General features: G+C 45.8%; 1 protein-coding gene across 1 annotated transcript in view; it reads right to left on the bottom strand.

Moving 5' to 3' along the window:
* Nucleotides 1-1,261: 1,261 nt before the first annotated feature.
* The window catches only part of LOC119399513 (uncharacterized), a 39,086-nt gene continuing 21,680 nt past the window's right edge, over nucleotides 1,262-18,667 (bottom strand). The window contains exons 8-13 of the mRNA XM_037666317.2: nucleotides 18,216-18,473; nucleotides 17,208-17,305; nucleotides 16,030-16,252; nucleotides 9,243-9,367; nucleotides 4,156-5,850; nucleotides 1,262-1,581 (exon numbers count right to left, since the gene is read on the bottom strand). Of these exons, the coding sequence (XP_037522245.2) occupies nucleotides 1,327-1,581; nucleotides 4,156-5,850; nucleotides 9,243-9,367; nucleotides 16,030-16,252; nucleotides 17,208-17,305; nucleotides 18,216-18,473 (2,654 nt within the window). The 3' untranslated portion in view covers nucleotides 1,262-1,326. The remainder of the gene's footprint in view (nucleotides 1,582-4,155; nucleotides 5,851-9,242; nucleotides 9,368-16,029; nucleotides 16,253-17,207; nucleotides 17,306-18,215; nucleotides 18,474-18,667) is intronic.

Below are 18,667 nucleotides of genomic sequence, written 5' to 3'. Positions count from 1 at the left end.
ACGCTCAAAATAACCGATTCACAAGCTCTCATGAAGGAAAAAGAAGCATATATTTGCCACGATTTTTGGCAACTTTGAGTTTGTGTTTTTTGGTACTTCCCATGGCCTCATCTAGACAGTTTTTCCTAATATTCCTTAACACGTGAAGAGTGAGTAAGCGATTACTATGGTTTTCTAGTAAGTTTTGGGCATTGTATAGTTTATTTGGAGGAATACGGGACATTAATGGCTCATAAATGTAGAAGTTTAGTGGTGGAAAAAGTGTGTGGGAAAGAGCTACATTTTACTCATTCGTGACACAGAACAATAACTATGCAACTCACTACAAAGCTGATTAGGTATTTGAAATTAGCATAAACTATGTAAACAGCACAAGTTGTATTTCCCGAGACTATACATATTAAAAATTTTGAAAAGTAGAATCTCCCCTTAACAAGATGAGAGCACCCAGATGTAGGTGGCTAGATAGATAGAAACGGTCAAAGTGCCTTGGGTTCACAAAGAGATGCTTCACATTACAACAATGCGTCGTCAAGTAAAAAAGTTTTTATACATTCAAAAATTAAGAAGGTTAAAATGTTAAAGAACTGCTTGATCAGATACAAAACAAAAGCATTAAATATCATCTGGCAGTAACAAAGCAATGAGTAATAAAGTAATAAGTAACAAAGAATGTAGGATCTGACTGCAAAGAAAAGCGCAATGTCTGATCATCAAGGGCTTTCACTTTCATCATGTTTCACACAGACAACGCTTTTCAAAACCCCCGAGCTAAAGCATGCTGCCAAGTAATGTAAATTAAAAAATTATATGGCTCCAGCAAGTCTGGTTGTGGAGTGGACACATGTGATTGCGAAAGCCTTTTAACATACATTTCGAACAGAATAATTAAGTCACACACACATGCACAACCCAGTTGAAGAAATGACTCACAGGGTCCACTGCACACTAATGCAAATGGCTGTAGTAAGAGTGTGGTTGTATAAACTAGCACGAGAAACAAGTTCTGCAAAGCACAAAATTGCCACAAAACGGCTCAAAACGGCACACTGCCCAGTAATAGCATGTGCACACAAGGAAACGTTTAATACCCTGCCATGTAGACAAACACCTTTAAAATATCACAAATGCAAATACTGTACAAATTGCACATTTCAGTAAGTACACAGCACTCTGTACACTCGTACACAGGTACACAGGCTTTGCACGGCAACTTCTGTCACCTTGTTATCGACAGTTTCCGACCACTGCCGATTGCTTCAAGTCTATGCATACTGACGAGATTGCTGTGGAGCCGTATCACAAAAATGTCGGGGGCAGCGATCGCTAGCGCCTGGTAGATGCCAAGTTTCGGGAGCCCAGCTTTGCCTGGCCAGCCTGGGGATTGTCCCTCAGAAACTTGAGGAGGTCTCCACAGTCGATCGCCTGTGGCAGCCATCGCTGTAACAGCAGCTCCTCCAAGAACCAGATCTGCCAGTCTCTGCCCGTCGCAGTCACTACGATATACGTGTTGTCGTAATCATCTTGATGCTGTATTTGAACGTCCTGTACGCCCGTCCAGCGCATAAGCAGCTGTCGCACCTGGAGGCAAAAAGGAAAAAGAACGGGAATATTTTTGAAAAGCCTATCAATGCACAGTGGGAATATGCAAGGCATAATAATAATTGTTGGGGTTTAACATCCCAAAACCACGATATGATCATGAGAGACGCCATACTGGAAGGCTCCGGAAATTTCGACCACCTGGAGCTCTTTAATGTGCACGTAAATCTAAGCACACGGGCCTCAAGCGCTTTCCCCTCCGTCAATATGCACGGCTGGCACTTGTGTTATTGCAAGAGTGATTGATGTCATGCATGTAACACTATAGCAGACATCCTAATGAAACCTACAGATGAAGCCGAGGAAAGCATAGGTGGCATTACTAACAGCTAAGCTGTTTAAGAAGTCCGTAAAAACTTTGGTGTGTACAAATGTATACAAAGAACTCATCCTCATGAACGGATATGTGCCACAGAAATTGTGCAAACAAATCCCACTACTCACCGCTGGTCCACAAAAAATGAAGGCAACAGACCGGCGGCAAACACCAATTAAGATATCTAGACAGACCTAACCAGTAATTGAGAAAAGCTTTAATAAACAATCGGGATTAACCCAGTGATAAACACCCTGGCTGCACGTTTCAGCTTCGCTGAAGCCTTTGTACAGAGTGCTTCAGCGTTACCTACGAGGAAATACCAGGGAACGGGAAAGGCAACGGTGGCTGCGAGAAGACCCCGAAGCGATGGAAGCCCTACACGAACGACTACGTGCCTAGATCTACAGGAGGTGCGAATGCTCGGTTTCAGCGAGAGTTCCTTCCTCTGGAGTTTGGACATTCGTGTCGTGTCTGACTGTCTGTGATTTACCTCGAAGCTCTCTGCGTTCAGAATCATTGCCGGAGTCCTAACGTGCTATTTTTCTCAAGTTTATAGTGCTGGTTTTGAAGTTTTATCAGCTCTAACATAACGTAGAAACAACCTAGCAGCACCTAGCTAAAACCTAGCAACAACCTAGAAGCAACCAAATTAGACTTCAGATCATCAACCAGCTTCGCCGTTTCAAGCTTCGCGCAACTTAGTGCAAGCTTTGCCATTTAGAGAAATTAACTGGGCAAAGAACAGCTTGCCGCCGCCGGGAACCAAACCCACAACCTTCGAATTACACGTCCGAGGCTCTACCAACTGAGCTATGATGGTGGTCATTCTCCCGTCAGCTTTGTACAGAATTTCTGCACGTGTATAATCGTGGAAGTATTATCCAGCACTTCAGAAGGGTGGACATTTGGGGGTGCTACTAGTTCATTGTACTTCAGAAACTATAGCGTGCGAATGAACACGGGACAAGAAGCAGACAGGACAAGCGCTTACTTCATATATAAACACTCATCTGAAGCTGCAAGAAGAAACAAAAGAAGGTAAATGGACACTTGCTGTCTATGCCAAACAATCAAACTCTTTCTTAGATAAAAGAACTGATGGCATGCTGACACATTCGTTTCCTGCCCTAGCTATCGCCAAACAAAGTAAGCGCTTGTCCTGTCTACTTCTTGTCCCGTGCTCCTTAGCCAGCACCACAGGTAGTCATGGAAAATTCTTTTTTGCCAGCTGGCATCACATAGCATGTATTCTTTACAAGCTGGCGGTTGACTAACAAAGCCACGCATGCTGCCTAAAGGCATCCAAGCTGCCTGGACAAGACCCTTGCAATGAAATAATGAACCTAATGAAGCCAGGAGATAACAGTGAGCGTCCTGTCCCAGAACCTTTAGGCAGCAGGCGAGGGTTTGTTGGCCAGCTGCAACATGGCAAAGTGTGTTTCACGCCTAGAGGAGTGTCTGAATAATTCTCCCAGGATTACACATACAGGAATATTCAACAAAGTAGATGGGAGAACCGCCACCACCACAGTTCATTTAGTAGCACATCTTGACACACAATACAGAGGTTGTAGGCTGGGTCACCACCGTCGGCAAGCTGTTCTTTCACCCGCAATTCACACCCCCTTATAAAACGTGAAATGCCCACCTGCACACCGTGATTGCAGTCTCTAATGTTCCAGTTACAAACTACCATAGCATTTGGCCGTGTGTGCTGCCGCTTAAAAAGCGATAGCCCAGCAATGATGACAGTGGTTGTGCAGTGATGCACCTTTGGCTTATGGCAGCACAAGCGATAACCGCTACACCTGCTTGTAGCTGTCATGAACTGCCACAAGCATGTCGTTCGCACGCGCAACGTTAGGAAGCACTGCAATAACAGCGCACAAGTGGGCATGTCATGTGTTTTTTGTTTTTTTTTCAGCCATCTTCATTAAGAAGGTATCACTAATATTTAATGGAGAGAATGCTTGAACTGCTTAATTGGATGTTTTGCAGAGTGAAACATTTTAAATGGAATTTTTTGTCTAGCTTCGTTGCTTTGGAATTTAGTTAATGCTGCCTAATTGAGCAATTATGTAAAATACACAAATAGTGTGCTAGAGTTAGCTAGGGCACCCTGTATAATGACATTTGCACATTCACGATATCACCAGAAGCCCAAAGTTTGTTAAAATAATGATAATCTAAATACCGCTAAAAGCGATTGTGCAGATAGCTGAAATACATCTCACCGCATTAAGCTTCTCCTTCAGCATCTGATCCATCGCCGGATTGGCTATCTGGATGCGGACGGGATCTCGCTCGAAGATCTCCTGATGTGGCTCGTGGTACGCAGGGTCACAGGGCAGCGAGATGTGGCACGGGTCGAGCGACACCGCCAGCGAACTGTAGGCCCGCAATGCCACCATCGGTAGCCTGTGGGTCTGGCAGTCGTAGCCGCCGCCCGCGCAGATGCCGACACGACACGTCCCCCGTGGCAGCCGGTGCTGCTCCAGGCACCACCGCAGGAACGAGACCACCAGAGTGCCGACGCTGGGGTCCTCGCCGATGTCCGGCCCGGAGTCGCACCCGTCCTGCGGCTGATGCAGAAGCAATGCCATAGAACGAGTGACCTCCTCAATGTCCTGCTCGTTCCCATCGACTTGTCCACCCTGGTCTGGCATTCCGGGGTCATCGGTCTCACCTTCAGATTCGTCCAAATATAGGGGCTCCACAAAACCATCTATAATCTGCCAGGCATGAGTAGAAGCCTTCTTATTGGAAATGAGTTTGTCTGCACTCTGCTCTTTCAATGGCTCCGCAGTTGGCTCGGAACTTGGCTCATCCTTGGCCGCTGCAGACATCATCATGGCATGCCGCCTTCTCGTGACAATCTTGCCCACGGGCGCAAGCTTCCTGCTTCCTAGAAACTCTGTGTATATGTCTAGCAGGCAGTTTGAACACAGTCCAGGCTTGGACGGGGCACCAGGTTCGTGCTGGCCAAGCAGCGTTTCCTCTTTCAGCCACTTCTCAATTATGTGGAAGGCAGTCTTGAATGAATCACAACCTGCGTCCAGACCGTCGTCCTCTGCAAGGTCGCTGTTCTCCTTGACAAGGTGGTCTATCTTCCAGTACAGTATGTTCGGGCACCACACCTTGTCCTCTGCATCCGCGCTGCGCAAGATTTCAATGAGAAGGTCTGCGATGCACCAGGGAAAGCTGAAAAAGGAGTTCTCCTCGCTGTGCTCGTACGTGACCATGTACCAGGCCGAGGCCCTGCGAAGCTTCCTCCTGCGCAGTTCCTCTTGATCGGATATGCCTCCGTCCTGCATCTCCTTCAAGATGTCCTCGTAGAAGACATCGCGTGTGGTGACCGTGAGAAACTTGACCATCTTCTCGACGAGGTCTTCCATGTTGAGCTTGTCCGACTGGGCGTTGTGGTAGGTGTCGAACGTGTTCACCATGCAGGCCATCACCTCGCCCTCGGACCCGATGCCGTACTGGTTCAATATTCGCCGGAGGTTCGTATTGTAGTCGGTGAGGGCCTGCGTCGCCGACTCGCGGTACTCCTCCCACCCTGGTACGGCGAGTGCCTGGCACCGGCCAGGATCGACGTGCCGGTGACCTAGCCTGCCAACTGCGGCCTCCAGGGAACGGCAGGTTCGGTACAAGACACCGAGTGCCCTGTCCGACCGGTACGTAGTCTTGTGGCTACCTTTCTCCATGAAGTCCGGGTAGAGCATGGGCCGCTCTTCGCGCCGGAGAAAGGCAGTCTTGCCGTTCTTTGCGAAGTCGAGGCAGATGCTGATCTTTTCGGCTATCGCAAGGCACTTCTGCGAGTGAATTCCTTCTTTTTCCTGATCGGCCCAGGCCAGGTGTGCATTCGAGAGGATTCCGATGGAGTCGTTCTTGATGTAATTGCACAAAAATTGAATCATGTCCTCAATCTGCAATGGGAACAGAAGAGATGGCCATGTGTGATGGAGGCTGTTGCAACATTCAGTGATGGATCCCATTTAACTGTGCTAGTTTCAACAACAACAACAACAAAAAGACTACCTACATACCTTTATGTTGCAGTTAACTTCTACCCAGCAAAACAAGCCATACTCATATCACAATGGCAGCAGTAAGCACAGTCACTAGTCAAACAAGCTTACAGGCTAAGTACGTTACCACACTCGTGTCATTGTATCAATTGTGCTCGTGTGTCACAAGATTGACAACATGCAGCAGCACTGAACAATAAAGATGGCAAGATTAATAAAGCAATGATGCTAGAAATGGCTATAACAAGTGTACCAGTATTAACTACTGAAACCTTTCAGATGCACCTGGCCAAACAAAACTACAGAACCAAGCAATGTGTGCCAAACTGAAAATCGTGCGAAATAAATCAACAAACATTTTAGTGCGCCGTGATGTGTAAATTTCCTAGGGATAGGGTATGTTACGTTACACGAAACACTGGAGACTGGCAGGCCTGTAAACGTTACAGAAGAAAAAGTAAGCGATTACAATTACAATTGCTTCCTTAAAAAATGCAATTGATTACTACTCTGAATCACTGCCCCAGGAGAGCAACTGAGGAGTTACTGGGAAGTTATCCATTCATCTTTGCACAGCGCACAAAATTGACAAGCCACACTAGAGAAGAGGACGGGACAAGCGCTCTTGTGTGCGTTGTCAATTTTGTGCGCTGCGCAAAGATGGATAAGTTCCAACTCGCCCGCCTATCAATCCTACTACAGTTATCCATTACTTATTTCTTTAAAAGGGCCTGGGATTAGGCCTATTGGTATAGTTTCATTACTGGAAGCAGCACAAAAAACAACTACAAGACAAGAACAACATACAGGAACAAGTGCTGCAAACCATTCCAACAGGCTTAATACAAGACCGTGCTAAAATTTACTTCTTCCAGTGTCGTTTTTGTCTCATTTTTTTCATGCTGTTTCTAGTAACGATACTTATATTTGTACGAATACAATAAAAAGAACGGCCATTTCACTGCATTTTACTGCATCTTCACCCTTCACACCTTGTTTTTATTCGCCAATAATTGCTTTTTAAAAATAGTAGTTGCTTATCTACCCCACTTGCTTTGTAATGGCACTGGCAGTGGTAACTTGCAGTGATAGCTCGTTGCTTGTTTCATGACACGGTTTCAATTACCAGCCACAGCAGTTGCACTTCCATTAATGTGGATATTAAAGAACACCAGGTGGCCATAATTAATGCGGAGTCCCCCTCTACGGCATGTTTTATAATCGTGTCGCGATTTTTGGCATGTAGAACCCCAGAAATTTATTACACAGCGGTAATAAAATCGCTTGATGTGCATGCTAAAGGAAGCACAGTTTTGTAATGCAGGAAAGTTTTGTGCACAACAGCATGGTTACATTGCAGCCTTGCTGACATCTCGGTACTCTGTGAGCAAGAACACCTTACAGTTGGCAACATAACGTCATGCAGCATGTTAGTATAGGTTCTCGTCAAATAACCGATTACATGAAACTAATTAATGAAAAAGTTTGTGAACGTTACCAAGTGCACAAAGTCACTGCACAATTATGAAATCACTAAAACGTGTTGCTAATTACAAGTAATCAAAAGCATGTAATTTATCATGTACAAGTTCAGACTGGAAAAGGCAGAATGCCAATAAGTTGGGTATCAGATGACGCTAACAATAATCAGCAGAGTTGAGTCAACTTTGCTGTACACTCTGTGGAAGGACGAAGATCAAAATGCAGATTTTCCTGCAGAGTATTGCATCACTGCTCAGGATGTCTGTAAAATTGTAGGGCAGCACTTCGTTCTCACAGCAAAGAGCTTTTGTCAGTGATGCTGGTGACATACAAGTTGAGGTAGAAAACGCTAATGGACTATGCTTGCAGCATTAGTGCTAACATAACACACGCCTTTCCTATTACTCAAGTGCACTTCTCTGTATTGCAGATTTGCTCAACTAATGAAGGCACTGGTCAGCAAATGAGTGCTGGAGGAACATGCCTCTAGTGCATAGTATCGTCATGACAGTACTTACTATACCTTGATATAGGCAAACTTAGTACATAATCCTGGATAATGATGCTTAATTCAGGATAACAGCTAAGCAGGCAAGTTGGTTTGCCTTTGTCCTGAAGTGCTGCCCAAATATTATTGCAAAGCCATCTAATCCCTCCCACCATTGTTGAATTTCCTTCACAGCCATTCACTAAATAAACTACCACTATCTCCCGCGTGCAATAACACCGCCTGCCAAATTTTACTTCTTCCTCTTAGCCTCATATCGGCATAAGTGCTCGTTGTCCTCCAAACCATCACCTGTCCTTCAGTTAAGTGTTGTGCTTACGCTTTTTGTTTGTTCAGCTGTATAATGTAGTTGCTATGCCACTGTAAAGATTGACACTGTAATACACTTCACACAACCACCCCAAGACAATCCTGCAACATGCAATGCTGTTAACACGCCATATAACAAATAGAGCAGCTGCAACAACTTACTAACAGTTCCTGCCATACAAGTCCAAAGAAGGTTGGCATGCATATAGGTGCAAGCTTAGAGAGTGCTTGGTGCATTGTTCTGCTGGTCGTGAGCTCTGTGTCAAATAAACCACTTTTGTGGAGGTGCTGGGCGAATAAGATATTATAATGTCGGGCGAATAATGCATAATATTATAAGTGGAACAATACCAAAGTGGGCCAGCCAAAAGTGAATTAAGGCTTTAATGAGAACGACATTAACGTCTACAGAGTAACCACCTCAACCAAAAATCTCCACTGAGAACTGTTATAAGAGTACCGTAGACACTCGTGTAAGGGCTGCACTTTTTTTCCGCGATATCGATGGGGTGCAGCCCTTGCACGGAAGTGTGAAACTTTTGTTCAATTTTCGATCCCCGTATGAAAAAAACCTATTTAATCGTGCCATATATACCTAACCATGGGATATCTGGCATCTCGGTGGGATATCTGGTGTATAGGCAGTTGTCAAAATGAACGGTGGCACAAAGGATCAATGGCGCCAGCGAGAAAAGCAGCAAGATCTCCCAGATAGTGCTGTGTGCCCGAAGCTCACAGCACCGTGTGATGAAGCCGCAGGACAGCTATTGCCATCTCGTGGCTCCCGCGAAATGCGCTGTACACGAGACGCGACAACGCTGGTGATATTTTTATTTTGTTTCAAAATTTGGACTGCCAAGTTGGGGGGGGGGGAGCGGCCCTTACGTGAGCACAGCCCTTAGTCCAGTGTATACGGTAGATTATAAGTGTGCTGCCTGAACAGACACATCTTAGCCATTAAAGCCTCAATTCAATCATGATCAAGGCTTACCGTGATTTGCTTCCCATGGGGCTCGGGGTTACGGTCCGAAAAGTTCATGGGAGTTCTGTTTGCTCCGGGGAAGAAGAGGCACTTCTCCCAAATGACAACGTACTCGTCCCCATCCAAGTCAGAGCCTGCATGCCACACACACAAATAGACCACGTTCAGAGGTCAGCAAGCGCACAGGTAGTACTTTGAATTACACAATTAAGGCTTTAATGGGGTCCCAAAGCACTTTTCAAAATAATCATCGAATGACCTCAGTATCAAAGTTTATTGCCGCAAAATTTCTAGACTCTGTGAAGAACGAGTGGAACTACGTGGATTTGTGGCACGCTTTAGCACTTTTGCTACCGTGCAAAAAGAAGATTGTACCAAATTTACTCAAAAAATTTTTTCGCTCAATTTGTAGAGCTTTTTTTCTCTGAATAAAAAAGGTACCATTTTTTCAATTCAGTGGGCTTCCTTTATTTCACTAATTGCGTAAAAAAGATAACTGGGAGCCACCTGGCAATACAATTAAAGATGGCTACAAGATGAAAGCTGATACACAAATGGCACAACATGGACGAGGGTTGCCATCTAGCGTCAAGAAACACAAGTGTGACAACAGTAGTCAGCATTGGTCCCATGTGGGATCAATTTTTGTTGATGACGAGTATGGTCATCGGTCATTTTGGTACAATATCTCATGAAGACTGTACTCATCGACGGAAGTGAAAGGGTTAAGCGCTTTTTCTTGTCACAACAAGCGTGCTGAAAGTTGCACAGGGAAGGGTGGCACAGGGGAGCGAAGTTACGTCAACGCACGCCATGACCTCGACCAAGCGTATGAAACGCACTCTTCCCATTGTGATTCTTGTGCACGAGTGTGGCTATTGTGTAATGTTACAGTAGAACCCCACTGATACGTTTTTGAAGGGACAGTAGGAAATAAACGTAAGAGACGGGAAACGTAAGAGCCGAAAAACAGGAAAAACGGCAAAATATTTAGTGGTACAGAATTTTATTTAAATTCTTACGAGCAGCACGAAAATTGGCGCGCTCAGCCGCGATCTAGTCGATGGATAGAAACGCGGAGCTTAGGACGGCCTCATCCACAGAAATGTAATCAACGTATGTGATTTTTTTAACACCAACAGCTGTAGGCATGAAAGAACTAAGCACACGCAATCACGACCGGCGCGGCGAGTCCGACCGCGAACCGCACGCACGACCACGCGAGCTCCAACCAGCTCCAACCAGCTCGAACTCCTCCCGCTCTCCGGCAAATAACGATGATGATGAGTCTACGCCAACGCGATGGCAGAAGTGAATGCCTATCTCGAAGGCCTTGCTTTCGCAAGCAATTACGTCATACACGCCATGTTTGTGCAATACAAATCTCAAAGGCTATGCTTTTGTCAATAGTAAATGCCAATCTCGAAGGCCTTGCTTTCGCGAGCAGTTACGTCATAGACGCCATCTTTGCAATTTGAATCTCGAAGGCCATGCTTTTGTTTGCATCAATTGAAAGATTCTGTTGCTTGCGCCTCTCATGCGGCTAATACAGTAGAACCCCGCTGATACGTTTTTGAAGGGACCGTAGGAAATAAACGTAAGAGACGGGAAACGTAAGAGCCGAAAAACAGGAAAAACGACAAAATATTTAGTGGTACAGAATTTTATTTCAATGCTTACGAGCAGCACGAAAATTGGCGCGCCCAGCCGCGATCTAGTCGATGGATAGAAACGCGGAGCTGGGGACGGCCTCATCCACAGAAATGTAATCAACGTATGTGATTTTTTTAACACCAACAGCTGTAGGCATGAAAGAACTAAGCACACGCAGTCACGACCAGCGCGGCGAGTCCGACCGCGAACCGCGCGCACGACCATGCGAGCTCCAACCAGCTCGAACTCCTCCCGTGCTCCGACAAATAACGATGATGATGAGTCTACGGCAACGCGATGGCAGAAGTGAATGCCAATCTCGAAGGCCTTGCTTTCGCACGCAATTACGTCATAGACGCCATATTTGTGCAATACAAATTTCAAAGGCTATGCTTTTGTCAATAGTAAATGCCAATCTCGAAGGCCTTGCTTTCGCGAGCAATACGTCATAGACGCCATCTTTGCAATGCGAATCTCGAAGGCCATGCTTTGTTTGCATCAATTGAAAGATCCTGTTGCTTGCGCCTCTCATGCGGCTAATATTACGGTCAAACCAGGCCAAGCTGCTTGTAAATGCACCATGGCCGCTCTCTTCGGTAGTCCCTCGGTCGGCTCCGAGCGCACTTCGCGACGTATCATACGGGAACGGTCCGACAGTTACGACGTAACAGCGGGGTTCCCAATACATTGTATCCTATGGGAGCTATGCCGGGACCGGCGGAAAACGACGTAACAGCCGGGAAAACGCAGCAGTGAGGAACGTAACAGCGGGGTTCTACTGTATTACGGTCAAACGAGGCCAAGCTGCGTGAAAATGCACCATGGCGGCTCTCTTTGGTAGTCACTCGGTCGGCTCCGAGCGCACTTCGCGACGTATCATACGGGAACGGTCCGACAGTTACGAAGTAACAGCGGGGTTTCCAATACATTGTATCCTATGGGAGCTATGCCGGAACCGGCGGAAAACGACGTAACAGCCGGGAAAACGCAGCAGTGAGGAACGTAACAGCGGGGTTCTACTGTACCAGACTGCGGAGAGCGACGCCGGCACATGGTGGCTCCCATATGGAAAGAAGTGTGTGATCCAAACGCCGCTCTTGAATTACGATGACCAATAGCATGCTATCTGCTGTTTGATGTCAAACAGCAGGCGCCGGCAGCTCTGAAGAGAGCGAGCACAGGCCTCTGTAGGAAAAGAAGGCGCCTGAGAAAATGGCGACTTTGCGCACCACTTATAAACTCTCGTTGACTCCAAGATTTGCCTAAGCTGTTCGTACCTAGCAGTGTCTACTTCACGCAGTATGCGTTTTTTTTTTTTTTTCACCAAGCCCCAGCGGCAGTTCATGACCCCTTTAACATTCAATACTGACATGCTCCAATGTGAGGTGGACCATATTGGGGGAAGGATATTAGTTGCGGCAAGTGAAATTTCCAATTCTGAGATTACTTGCCGTAACGTCTTAACCACGGGCATGCTGCAGTGGAGGACTCTGGATGAATTTTGACACCTGTGGTCCTTCCTACTGCACAATGGATCTGGTGATCAGACTCCAACATGTAGCTAAAGACTATTATTAGGAACGCATCACTAGCACTCCTGACAGAACTTCCTTTCATGAGCAAAATAATTGTAATACACATAAACTGCTTATGGAATGAAACGTGACAATTTAGGACTACATAATGCACGTGCTCTTGTTTCCATCGTCTTCAGTTTGTGTCATATCGGTGCAATTTTGACTTGAACACTTACATCAGAGCCAACATTACCTGTAGCGGCTAGATTCACCGCAACTTAACGTTATCCTGAGCAACTGCATATACTTGTCATGAGCACTGTACTGTAAATTGGAATTCAATGTTTCGAGGAGTGTGAAGCATCTACTGTAGGCTTGTGCGAATATTGGAGCAGTTCAAATATTCAAACGAATATAACAGTATTCGAATTTGCTTCAAAAGGAATTTAAATTCTAAATTTCAATCGAAATTAACATACAGACATAAACTGCATGTAACCCCCTGTAAAGGTGGTTTCACTGCGTGTAGCGGTGCGATACCACGAGCACACGTTTCCAGGGGAAATCCGCACTGCCGTGAAGCCCTACTTCGAGGTTAAATGATCAAAGTACCCTCACATCGATTCCTCATTTTTTAAGTTTAAAAGCTCGCTATACCGGCTTATACGCTCTAAGTAAAGTAAATTTTAAAATGTAACATATTTTGCGGGTTATCACTTGCATTCTACCGAAAGTCAAATCCTGCTACTATTCGAAGTAGCTTGCACTTCCCTTTGAACCAAAAATAATGACATTTGCACATGCCTTGTTTCAGTTTTAAAAAATATTGTGCAGGTTACTTGGGTCATTACAAATATGCTCATTTTCCTTTATAATATGTGATATATACCGTATTTACTCGAATCTAACGCGCACCTTTTTTCCGGTAAAACGAGTCTAAAAATCGCATGCGCGTTAGAATCGAGTACCGAAAAAAAAAAAAAAAAGAAACTCGGTTATCATATTGCCATCGGCATTTCAAAATGGCCGCCTCCTACGCGCCTCGGCTACCTCGGCCATTCCTGCTTACTGTTTCAGTTCGTACGTGTGCTGAGGAGATTGTCATCCCTTCTGCGTTCGCATTGACGGTATGGAAGTGCAGACTCCAAATACTCGACGAGTGCACCACGATGCCGCATTTAAAAGAACAGTTATTACATGTGCAGAGACGGACGGAAATCGGGCCGCATCGTGGTCATTCGGAGTTCCCGAAATGTGCATGCGAGACTGGCGCAAACAGAAGAAGATTTTTTACAGCAACACTTCACGAAAAGGTTTCAGCGGACCAAAGCAGGGCCGGTTTCCCGAAATCAAAGAGCGTTGACAGCGACAAGGACTGATCCATTACACGACTTGTATCGCCGCCGTAGTGGTGACAGTTTTAGCGGCAAGGCCCGCTTTTTGACTGTGTTTTACTTTTTTGAAACTTTAGTTCTTTAAAACCCAAATACTTGTTCTGCTGAATGTGCGAAGTTTGACTCCTACGGACTTTTTTTGTTCTTTTCTCTCACGAAAAATGGGTACGCGTAACAATCGATGTATTACCTTTTTTTTTTTTGGTTGCGAAAAACGGGTGCGCGTTACAATCGAGGGCGCGGTAGAATCGAGTAAATACGGTACTATTCAAATTCGATTCGAAGTTATTCGACCAAATCACTATTCACTTCAAACCTAAAGTTTACTATTCGCAGAAGCCTAATATACTGTAATCCAGCCAGATGAGAAAGATGGTGTATTCAAGACAAATGAGGCCACAACACGATGACAAACAACAAACAGTGAGTCATCTAACAACGAATTATTTCAGCGATATGCTTCAAGATTCCTGAAACAATTTAAACGTAAATATTTTTATTACTTCCTTTGCTATTGATGTCATCCTCTCTGCAGTGGCATAGTCAGGGGGTGGCACACCGGATCTGTGTCCCCCCCCCCCTGAAATTTTTTTTTCCATGGCATACAGAGAACAAAGGGGAGGTCCCGAAAAGCCCTCCAGGTGTAAACATTGGTCCTATAATGGCTTTGAGAGGCCAAACAAACAATGCAGGTAGGGTTTCTCAACTACAATAGAATCTCGCTGATACGAATCTCAAGGGGGAGCGAAAATGTTTGTATCGCCCAATATTTCGTATAAAAAAACTAGCAAAATCCGTTTTCAAACAACGATATATGCACAAAATATTTATTTCCCTCAAACAAACTGACGTATGCCTTTCTGGGACACACGTGAACGGACCAATAAGAGACGGCGCAGCTGGCTGCCGCGAAAGTGCGCATCAAATTTAAGCTTCGCTTGAGGCCAACTGAAAACTAAGTGCCAAAGTTCGCTCCACCATAGTCGCAAGCGAAGATCGACAGGAACGCTGAAATGCTTCTTGCCTTTTTTACAACTTTATTGCCCTCAATCTACCGCTGCCTGAGCCACGCACCTTCGGAGCTCATAGTCACTATCGATGATCGCGTCGATAGTGACCGCCATTTCGTGCACGGCGGTTGCGGCAAACGGTAGTTCAGTTTTCAATCCACGCGCGCGCCCTGCGCACGTGCCTTCAAAGCTACGTTGTTTGTTTCTGTCTATGATCGCATCTGCCACGCTTGTGGAAAGCAGCGTCGCTTTGACTGAGTGAGCATTGGACACACGTGCACTTTTGGAGTTCAGTCAGTTTCGTTGTCGCCATACATGACCATGTCAAGACCGACCATGGTTTCGTCCACAGCAGTTGTGTTAAACAGTGCTTGTGCCTTGTGTACCTTTCTTGTGTGTCGTGTCTGTATTGCGTTAATTTTTGTCAGTACTATGCACCAACTAGGACCCCAAAAGGTCCTATTAAGACATTAATCACAGTTCTCACAGTTGTGCGCTGGCTGCGCGCATACTTCCAAAGCTTCCAGCAGCTGCTCTCGGCCTTCGCTCGACGGTTTCGTATCACCGAGATACTACTGTACGTTTTACACCAATCCCTCCTAAATTGGTTTACACAATGCTATATGCGATGGGTTCGCAAAAAGCCTGGATCGGATTGGGTTGGATTTTTGTCAATGTGGCCAGACCACGCACAGAAATTTCGTTCTGGGAGATCTTCCTGCCAACCGTACAAACATAAGAAATGGTCGAAATTCGGGAGACTTGGCAGGAATGCACAGTGCACAGCCTGGCATCATGTAGTGCACTACAGGAAGAGCTACAAGCATGTGACGAAGCTGTATTTTAATCGCGTATAGTGTACAGCGTGCCATGGCAAAGGCTTTGCGAACAGGGGCAGCACCAGTAGGGGGCAGTAGCCCCCCTAAGATTTATGCCTGCCCCCCCATCAGGAAGCATTCAAAGCACAGCGCTAAAGTTCCCAGCCTTCCTGGCCCCCTGAAGGAAGTAACTTTTCGTGGGTGGTGATGATATCGAAGGTGCTAAAGGCGAGATTGAAAGAACCACCGTGATCAAGCACAATCACAAAGCACAATTAGAAACCTAGCTGCTCAGGCTTTATCACTTCACACTTTTTTGCGTTCAGGCTTATCACAGGCTGATGATGATATCGAAGGTGCTAAAGGTGCGATTGAAAGTTAGCAGCCACAAAACGAAGGCTCACCGGCCATTTCGTCGGGGTGCGGCCTGGGTCCCTGTGCGGGGAACACGATGCAGTCGACAACATGGTGCAGCTCAGGCACGTCGATTGCAGTGAACTTCCGCACGTCACCCGGGTGCAAGCAGGGGCACTTGGTGACAAGGACTGTGCCGGTGATGACCGTCTTCTTGGGTGGCTCCTGGTGCTGCACCTGCGGGCTGCGCATCTCGGTGCACTGCACGAACACCTGCAAAGTACAAGTCGGGGAACTTTAGGGAGCAATGAAGACTGCACACAGTACAGACTTTCACAATCGAGCATACGAATAAGAAGTTTGACAATAAGCATTGAAGAGAGAATCCGACACTGTCTTTCGCACGACTATTTGGCTACTACATAAAGCCAACAGATAATGAAGCCAAGGAAAGCACAGGGGGTGGCTATTTGTTGTATTTAAATGAAGGGTAGCGATTATGAAGGTTAAGGGAAATGAAAGTAGACAAAAAAGACAATTTTCCGGCCAGTAAGGACCAAACCCGCAACCTTAGCATTACACATGCAATGCTTTACAAACCGTGCAATGACAACACCCGTCTTCCCCTGTCCAATCTATGTTGTTTCTGTATGCGTAACCCGCGGCACATTCTTTACTGTCAGATGACACCACTGGCAAGGTCCAGCACTAATTAGACTAGAACAAGTGCAGCACTCTTGTCAAGTTTGTCTAATTAGCACTGCAGCTTGTCAATGGTGAATTACCCATAACTCAAGAGTTCCTCTTCAATCACACAAACGATGATGCTTCGTACAGGTGGTCACGTGGTCAATAAATCCTCATGTGCCACATGTCCTACCTGGCAAAAGGAACGTTGCACACTCATGCACACTTACCACCATGCCAACCTGTGTAACTGGCTAACAACCCCAGAGTTACACATTCAGAAATTACCAAATGTGTGTGTAGGGGGGGTTGTAACGGCTACCACAGTGCTCAAGTTGGTAGAGCACTGCATTCGTAATGCAAAGGTTGCAAATTCAATGCAAACTGGCAGCAAGTTATATTTTCGTCCACATTAATTAGTTTTTCCATTCACCTCAATTACTTACTGCGCTCTGGTTAAAGACTACACATAAGGCCTCATAAGCTCTCTTTTGCTTCATTCTGTCTGTTATTGGCTCTGTGCAGTTGCAAGTACACCTACCTCTCCGTACTGCAGCTTGCCCGTGGTGTCGACCACTCCAAGCATGTTGCGGGCCCGATCCACCGGCAGCGCAATGCGGGTCTTGTAACGGAGCCCCGCTAGAATTCCACAAAATAGACGAGTTATTTAGCGCAAGACGCGTGCAATGACACACAGCAACTAATACCTGATTCCGCACTGTTGTACATTAGCCTCAGCCTCAAAATGTGAACTTGCATCCTTCTGCGACATCCTGTGTTTTGCGAGTACCCCACTGATAGTAACAGTGGCTACGCACACACCTTCAGAACAAAGCGCTGAGGAGACTCATAACAAGAGCCAACAAACACCGGTCTGCATTCCTGCATTCCTTGGCTGTTCATGTATGGTCTTTAAAGACTAATGTTTGCCAAGTTGTCTCAGTTTCGGTCCTCAACACGTTCACCCTGGCAGTGCCAACCGGCATTTGATATTAGCCACTTGGGTCACACCGTACAGCAAAATTTCGATAGAGAAACGGTGAACATGTGCACGTGCCACTTTCCATTAAGCACAGATGCAGGAATGAAGTGCATACAACTCAACCTTAGCATCATTGCTGCATAGAAACAAGTTGCTTATACTAAAAGCAATAATGCTTCAATATGTTTCCTAGTACGTTAATTCATCACAACAAGTAGTCAACAACCTTCTGCAGTGCTCAGCAGGGAGAAGGAAACATAACCTAGCTGCACCGGAAAAGGAAACAGCCCAGTCAGCCTTCTTGCGACGACCAATCCTCCTGATCCTGTAAGGCTTTGACGTAACTAACTAACCAACATATTTTCAGGGGCATACGTTCACATTTTCATGTTGTGTTGTGGATTCTACGGCACTTGCTTCCTCGCAAAGTGCTACTTCACGGAGTTTCAAAATTCACGCTAAATTTCTTGCACATGTCTGCAAGACAGTTTTAGTTGCCGTTCGCTACATTTTCATCCGCAGCTCAATAGTCTAAATTCACCTTGTGAAGACATCACTGTAACTTACCGACCGCATTTCGGTACACGGCAAGAAGCAGTGACCGGAAGAACGGATCCAGTGTGAGCTGAAAACCGGCCTTGGAAAGGTCTTCATAGGGTAGCTGCAACTTAGACCATGCAGACAGCACGTCAGCAGCCCTGGACTCGTTGACTAAGGCGTCAGTGAACTCCAGAATCATGCGCTCTTGCAAGTACACGAAGGTGTCGGTTGGCACTCCCAGCTGCTCCAGAATGGTAATCAGGGGTCGATTCAACGTCACCGAGCCTAGCATAGAGCAGAAAATAATGACACTTCAGAAATCAATGGAGCGTACAACACGTTATGGGAAAATATCCGAGTGCAACATTCTCACAACAGCTTGAAAGATGTCTTCACAGTCTGCTATCGAGGTTTTTACAAGGTGCAAGAGACAAAAAACGTCAAACAAAAACCAAGTATAATGGCATGACAGCAATACT

The sequence above is a fragment of the Rhipicephalus sanguineus genome, chromosome 7, assembly GCF_013339695.2.
Source record: "Rhipicephalus sanguineus isolate Rsan-2018 chromosome 7, BIME_Rsan_1.4, whole genome shotgun sequence".
NCBI classification, from domain to species: domain Eukaryota; kingdom Metazoa; phylum Arthropoda; class Arachnida; order Ixodida; family Ixodidae; genus Rhipicephalus; species Rhipicephalus sanguineus.
Note: the sequence above shows the minus strand (reverse complement) of the source record. Positions and strands in the feature narration are given on the sequence as shown.